A 7,321-nucleotide genomic window follows, 5' to 3' on the forward strand; every position below is an offset into this window, starting at 1 on the left:
TGTGGTTGCTAACCCAGATCCCTCTGCAGCTTCCCTGGAGCCCCTTCAGCTCCTGCAAGGTGCTCTGAGCTCTCCACACAACCTTCTCTTCTCCAGGCTCAACAGCCCCAACTCCCTCAGCCTGTCCTCATGGGGGAGATGCTCCAGTGCTCTTATCAACTTCATGGTCTCCTCTGGACTTACTCCAACAGTTCCATGTCCTTCTCATGTTGAGAGCACCAGAACTGCACACAGTTCATACCCTCCTCCTCCCTGCCTCTAGTTTTGGCATATTTCTGGTCAGCCATGCCCTTGCCAAGAAGGGTTTCCCCTGCTGTGGCCAGCCTGGCTCAGCTGCTCACTGTGCTGATGGTGACAGCAGCTCCCATCCCACTCACCACTCTGCCCCAACCCAAACCCTGGGAGCTGGCACCACTGCAGCATTAGCACCAGAAACGCTTCAACCATCAGCATCAGCCTCAGGAGGGAGAACACCTCAGAGCCAGCAAGAATCTTGCCCCCTGGCCAGGGAGCTGTGGTTGGATGCTCCCCACAGGTCCCAGAGCAGCCAGTCCATGTGCCTGTGCCCACAGAGGAGAGATCTGGCCAGGTGCCCGAGGGGTGACGCACAGCACTGGGCTGCACGCCCTGTGGGAGCAGCACCCAACCCCTGGCAGCACCAGGGCCCTTTGTCCACGCTGCTTCCCTGACGTCTTTGGGCACCCCCTGGGGCTGTGGATGATGGTGCTCTCGTGTCCTCCCTCACCAGCCATGAGCTCACAGCCAGTGCTGCTGTGGGGATTTGGCCCTGGGGGTGCCCACCCTGCAAGCAGCACCTTCTGCCTCCCTGGCAGCTGCAAACTGGATTTGGCACATGGAGGCAACTTCGTGCGCCGGCAGCAGCTTGGTGCTGTGAGAATAGACCTGCTCTTCAGGCAGACTTACATCAGCAGCTGAACACAGCTAGAGTGTGGGAGTAGCACGGTACCTGCCATGAACAATGCGTGGGGGCCATCGCTGATCATAGAATCATGGAATTTTAGGGGTTGGAATGGATCTTAGAGACCATCCAGCCCCAACCCCTGCCCTGGGCAGGGACACCTCCCACCAGAGCAGGTTGCTCAAGGCTCAGCCAACCTGGCTGTGAACACTGCCAGGGTTGGGGCAGCCACAGCCCCCCTGGGCAACCTGGGACAGTGTCTCACCACCCAAATTCACATCAACTCTACATAAAATATGGCTGTAACTCCCACAGCAGTGACCCTAAAAGTGCCCTTTCATTTTCCAGAGGCTTTTCCCATCAGCCTTTCTGTTCCTCTCTCTTTTCCTGTGCATCTGAGCTGGAACAACAAGGTTGAACCCCAAGCAGCATGAGCACCTGTAGCCCCCCAGCCCACCAGGTGCTGTGCTGCCCCACTGACCTCAGCAAACCTGACAGCAAACCTTTGGTCACCAACAAGCTCAGTTTGGTTGCTTTATTTCATTTCACTTTGCAAGGTACAAAACAAAAGCCTGGGATGAAGCCAGTGTACGTCACCCTGCCCAGCGTCCTCGCTGGCTTGTGGTGGCTGCAGTCAGCCTTCAGCTGCCCTTCCTGAGTGGGATGGGGCAGGCGTGGGGCAGCACCAGGGCTGTCCCCCCCCCCTACTCACTGGTTATAGTAGTAATCCTGGCCATACACATCGTAGCCATGCCCTTTGTAGTAACCATACTCATCCTCGTAGGCCCTGTAGCTGTCCCCGCGGGCGTACTCGTCCTGCTCCTCGTACCTGCCCTCGGTGGTGCCCTCGTCCCCCCGGCCGTGGTCCCTGGCTGTCACATCATACTCCCACAGCTCCCCAGCTGTGGTGGCATCTGTGGTGGCGTCCGTGGGTCCCTCATCTCCCATAGTGGTTGCCTGGGTCAGCCCCTCTTCATTGGTGGTGCTGGCGATGGTGGTGGCTTCAGTTTCTTCCTCTTCCTCTTCTTCCTCCTCTTCTTCCTCCTCCTCTTCCTCCTCCTCCTCAGCTGCACCAGTGCCCTCCTCAGCCACCGCAGTGCCGTTGCCATGAGGTCCATCTGCCCTCTCAGTGGTGTTGGTGCTTGTGCCATTCATGCCATTCTCGTTCTCATCTACTTCTTCTTCCTCCTCTTCCTCCTCCTCATTCTCATCGCTGTCTTCATCTTCAGAGTCTCCCCCCTTGCTGGCAGTGCCATGCTTGATCCCTTTCAGAGTCCCTTGGCAGCCCTTGCCCTGGCAGAGGAAAACCAGCACAGCATTAGTTCATGGACTCATAGAATCATAGAATTTTAGGGGTTGGAATGGAGCTTAGAGATGATCCAGCCCCAACCCCTGCCCTGGGCAGGGACACCTCCCACCAGAGCAGGTTGCTCAAGGCTTCATCCAACTTGGCTTTGAACACCTTGTGTGTCAGGAGGCTGCAGCTCCATGTGCCAAGGGGCAGGCACAGGCACAGGCACAGCTGAGCACCCTCCACACCTTGCATGGCAGGACTGTCTTTTTGGGGAACCCCTTCCAACCTCAGGGTGATGCCTAGAGCTTGGTCCAGATGTATCTTGCACAGCAGTCCCCCAAGCAGGAACAAGGGGGTGCAGGACATCCCACGGGTGCAAGCAAACATGCAGTGAACACATCCCTGCCCCTGGTGCTCCCTCCAGCTCCCCAAACACACCTGCTGGGGAGATGCAATGTCTTCTCCCAGCCCACCCTGGCTGAGCTCAGGGGCTGCTCCAGCAGGGTGACCTCCTGCCTTGGTGCCAGCATGGAACAGCTCCTGCAGGGACAGGGAGAGAACGGGGCAGGGGTCAGCAGGAGGAGGGGAGCACAGCCCTCCCAGCAGCCAGGGGGGCACACGGCATCCCCACACAGGTTTGGGCATGGCTCTGAGTCTCTGCTTTCCCACGGGTCTGGCTGAAGTGGAGCCTGCAGCAGGGCCGTTGGAGCTGTGCAATTACGTGGTGGTGGCTGGAGTTGGGTGTTCCCGTTCTGGCTACACATTTTGCTTAACAAAGCATCTCAAGGTTTGCTTTTGAAGTTACCTCTGGCAGTTTCCAGTAAACACAGAAAGCCACAGGCACAGTGCACACTGCATGTCTTGTGGAGATGGCTAGTGGGAATGGGATGGCTCTGAGCCAGGGGTGAGCCTGAACCCCACGGGCAATCAGCACTGAGTGTCAGAGACCACACAGCAGAGTGAGGCTCTTGGCAGGGTGCACAGCACTGTGCCCTGCTAAAACAGGCAAGGACTAACCCAATGCAAGCAGAGCCTGGAGAAACCACTGAGGAACTGGTAGAGCAGCTCACCCAGTCCTCTGCCTTGGAGGAGGAGCTCCTTGCCACCACCAAATGAACCCAGCCATGGTGGGAGGTCAGTGCCATCTCTACCCTGGACAACTTCTGCTGCTCACATGCCAAGTCCAGAGAGACATAGCCTGACATTGGGCCAACTCAGACCTTAAAATATGTGTGCATCTGATGCCAGAGAAAATTCAGGCAGTTTTCCTCTCCAATGGGAGAGCCAGCAGATTGCACAGTGTAGCCAGCTGTGCTGATGGGAGTGATGCTCCCCACCTAGCAGCTGATAAATTGGTGCTCTTTACATACCTAGAACTGACCCTGGGGCCTTTCAGCATGATTTCTCTTGCTGACCACCCCATGCAGTGAAGACATACAGCATCCCTGCCCAGGAACTACTCTGGTGCCCTCCAAACAAAAGGGGCAGCCCCAAACAGCAGCTACATTCCTGCACACCACTTAATTTCTTCCTCAGGAATGAAATTCCCTCATTGGCTGCCCCATCCCACTGCTCAGTTATCCCTAAAGACTGCATTGGTGGAGGAGAGAAACAGGCAGAAAGGGACAAATTGCAGGGAGGTGGTGGGGCTGGCAGAGGTGCCTGGGGGGACAGGGGACACCCCAGCCCCAGCCAGGCCTCCAAAGGAGGTTTTAAGAGCAGATGCCTTGATGAAAACAAAAGAAAAGAAGTTGTGATCAGACCTGACACACACTTCCAAGCACACCAGCTCCTTGTTTCAGAGCACCTGTGTGCCTGATACCACTGGATTATTTTTGAGCATCTGCAGCACAAGAGACTTATAATCCCTGGCATTTCATTTTGGACCTGAGTGACTCTCACAAATGCAGAGGTGCCTGCCCAAGCTCAGATTGATTCAGCAGACAGGACCAGTTTACCACACAGACTGGCACAAATGTGTTTCCCAATAGAGCACCAGTTTGTGTCATGCAGAGCATAACTGCATTTTTCATTGACATTTTGTCAGCACTATGGGGACAGCACACCCTGAAAGAGCAAGGTAAGAGGAGTCCCTAACAGCACCTTTGTCCTTGTGTGAACCTCCCTCCTCCTGCCCTTTGGCCTGTCCTGCTGCTTTCTGAGCCACTGAAAATGGAAACCCAGAGAGTTTGTCTCAGGGTTGTTTGGTGCAAAAAAAAAAAAAAAAAAAGAAGGAATAAAATTGACCAAAAAAGCCCAACAGAAAAAGCCCCAGAGTAGAAAATCCAGTTGCATCCAGAGCACAAGGCTGTGGGCGGTCAGCGGCCACAAACGCTGATGAGCAGAGACTACAAAACCAAAGAAAGCTCCCAAATTCCCGTATTTGTTGAGCAGGCTGCTGGTTTGTCATACTCACCCCCCCTTCCTCCTCCTCCTCTGAGCCATCCCCCTCTTCCTCCGATGAGTCACTGCCCTAAGAAGAGGGAAAACCAAGTGGTGGGTGGGTGAGTTCCCACTGGTGCACCAGCCTGTGCCCAGCCCTGCCGGCCGGTGCAGACAGGGAGCAGACCATGCCCCTGTCTCATTTGGAACAACATCTCTGCACTTGGTATCAGTGAAGCACTGGTGACCCCTCCAGACACTCACCTGGTGCCGTCGCTGCGGGGGATGCATATAGACGTATCTGTACAGGTAATATCGATGCCTGTTCTTGAACACCTGTGGGGAGAAGAAGGGGGTAAAACCCATCAGTGTGGGGGGTTAGGAGCAGGAGTGACCTAAATGTGCTGTTCCTCCAGACCAGCACCTTGTGGGACTGGGCACACAGCCCGAGGGCAGACCCTACCGCATTTTCTTCTGAGTCCTCCAGCTTGGCTCGCCGCAACCAGCTCTTCACCTGGGGAAAAGGGTGGTTGGCACCAGCTCCACACCAGCCCCAGCAAGGCCAGGTGTTCCCCCCACTGCCTGGCACTCACCGAGAAGGCACACGCCATCCCCACCAGGCAGAAGAAGACCAGGGCAATCCTCATGGCTGTTTCTCTGGGAACAGTGATGTATGTTGAGGACTTGTTTCTCAGCTGAAAAGCACCACCATTACCTCAAGCCATCCATGGGTCTGTGTCCACAGGGGTGAGCAGGGAGAAGAAAGGCTGACCTCCAGCCACCTCTTCCACGGCCATGCAGGGACACAAGTGGCCACGAGCTGCCCCGGCCAGGGAGTGAAACAAGTGGCCACAAGGTTCCCTAGCCAGGCAATGAAAGAAGTGGCCATGAGCTTCTCTGACCATGCAATGAAACAACTGGCCATGAGGTTGTCTGGCCATGCAGGGAAACAAGTGGCCACGAGGTTCTCTGACCATGCAATGAAACAAGTGGCTGTGAGGTTCTCTGGCCATGCAGGGAAACAAGCCCTCCACAGACCCAAATCCTCCTACTTTGTTTGACAGGATACATTTTGGGTTTCGAAAAAGCCACAAAAGACCAGGGAAGTGAGTGTCACCATGTAGCCCCATTGCTTTCCCAGAGCAGCACTACCCACTCTTCCTTCCCCGTTGCAGTGGAGGGAAAGGAGAAAGCCAAGCCCCAGTGGAGATGTGAGAGAGGGAGCACTGCCCACTGCAGCCACCCTCCCACAGCCCTGAGACCTGCTCCTGCCCAGGGAGCAATGCTCCCGGGAATTACACCACAGAGAGGCTAACCTCACTGAGGGAAAATAAAGAAGCAAACAAATAAATTATTAGATTTGGCTTCTCCAGCCTGCCATAGACAAAAATAGCAGTGGGAAGGCACCGCTGCAAGGAGCCACCCTGTTGGCATATCTGGGGGAGGCTTGGCTCTGGGCAGGTCTGAGCTGCACCCCCTAAGCATCAAAATCCAGCTCCATCCAGGAGCACACCTGATCCCTCCTGTAGCATCCCACCCAGGGAGGAAGTCAGTCAGGCCCACTAACCTGCCTTTAACCTCCTCTTTCTCTGTCTAAACCCACCATCAGCTGTGCTTGGGGGAGTTGTTATTACATTTATCTGTGCTTGAACTGACCCTATCTTCATTTAACTCAGGCTAGAAAACAAGAGACCATGAGCTTCTCTGGCCAGGGAGTGAACCAAGTGGTCACAAGGTTCTCTGGCTATGCAGGGAAACAAGTGGCCACAAGGTTCCCTGGCCATGCAGTGAAGCTCTGGATGCTCATGCCCTCCACTCAAGCCCTTCACGAAGCTAAAGACTAAGGCTGAAATGCAGCATCCAGCCCTGCCAGCGAGCTGAGCCCTCTCACCCCTGTGCAAAAAGCAGCCAGCAAAGCACAACCCAAGTGGGAAAAAAGCAGCATCAAGCTTACCCTGCTGCGGCACTGACAGCTCCCCACGGAGTCAGCCGGCACAGATTTCCTCCTGCCGTGCCCTGCTGGGATATAAGCTCTGGTTTTGCCCCCCCCAGGGCAGTCACCGCCCTGCCCAGATGACGCCAGCCCTGCAGCATGCTCCAGAACACCCCCAAAACTTCACTGCTGGCACATTTGGAGCACAAACATAGTGCTCCGTGCAGCTGCCAAACCTGGGGAGGTTTGCACTGCACCACTTAATTGAGGGTCTGGGCTGGGAGGAATGGGCAGGAGGGGATAATAACACTCTGGGTTTCAATTCAAATAAATATTGGGAAATCTGTTTCTGGGGGGGGTTCATGTCCCTTTTTGGGAAATTCGGTCACTGTTGTTTCAAGTAGAGAAGACCAACCTCAAACGTTTGGCTCCACAGGCACTTGGGCAGAGCTGTGAGACAAAAAAGGCTAAACCCAAACAAATCTCACTCCAGGGTGTCTGCAGAGGCCTTGGTAGGGCAGGGGAAGGAAAGAGGACTCAGACACAGGTGGCACAGGTTCCCCTTTGAGAGCTAGTTCTACCACAGTGATGCTGCAAAATGCATGTCAAGAGAGGTGATTCTGTCCCTCTGCTCTGCTCTGGTGACACCCACCTGGAATACTGCACACAGTTCTGGTGTCCTTGACATGAGAAGGACATGAACTGTTGGAGCAAGACCAGTGGAAGCCACCAAGCTGCTAAGAGGATTGGAGCATCTCCCCTGTGAGGACAGGCTGAGGGAGTTGGGTTGGGG

The 7,321-nt window shown here is 55.2% G+C and overlaps 2 protein-coding genes across 2 annotated transcripts in view; both read right to left on the minus strand.

Moving 5' to 3' along the window:
- LOC103801438 (ovocleidin-116-like) overlaps positions 1-994 on the minus strand; it is a 6,899-nt gene extending 5,905 nt beyond the window's left edge. Inside the window, exon 1 of the mRNA XM_009073854.1 lies at positions 968-994. Within this exon, the coding sequence (XP_009072102.1) occupies positions 968-994 (27 nt within the window). The remainder of the gene's footprint in view (positions 1-967) is intronic.
- Positions 995-1,627: 633 nt separating this feature from the next.
- On the minus strand, positions 1,628-5,242 carry IBSP (integrin-binding sialoprotein). The gene is made up of 5 exons (XM_009073855.1): positions 5,189-5,242; positions 5,059-5,109; positions 4,860-4,931; positions 4,630-4,686; positions 1,628-2,212 (listed from the first exon to the last, which is right to left on the minus strand). Exons 1-5 carry the CDS (start codon positions 5,240-5,242, stop codon positions 1,628-1,630), a joined length of 819 nt encoding a protein of 272 aa, XP_009072103.1.
- Positions 5,243-7,321: the final 2,079 nt, after the last annotated feature.

This window comes from Acanthisitta chloris, unplaced genomic scaffold (assembly GCF_000695815.1).
Source record: "Acanthisitta chloris isolate BGI_N310 unplaced genomic scaffold, ASM69581v1 scaffold2164, whole genome shotgun sequence".
Lineage (NCBI taxonomy): Eukaryota > Metazoa > Chordata > Aves > Passeriformes > Acanthisittidae > Acanthisitta > Acanthisitta chloris.

Bases quoted from the DNA above. Each gene is read 5' to 3' on its own strand.
- IBSP (XM_009073855.1), bottom strand. From the start codon at position 5,242: ATGAGGATTGCCCTGGTCTTCTTCTGCCTGGTGGGGATGGCGTGTGCC. The intron at 5,110-5,188 runs GTGAGTGCCAGG...CCTTTTCCCCAG, and splicing joins GGATGGCGTGTGCCTTCTCG to GTGAAGAGCTGGTTGCGGCG. The intron at 4,687-4,859 runs GTGAGTGTCTGG...CCCTCTTCTTAG, and splicing joins CCCCGCAGCGACGGCACCAG to GGCAGTGACTCATCGGAGGA.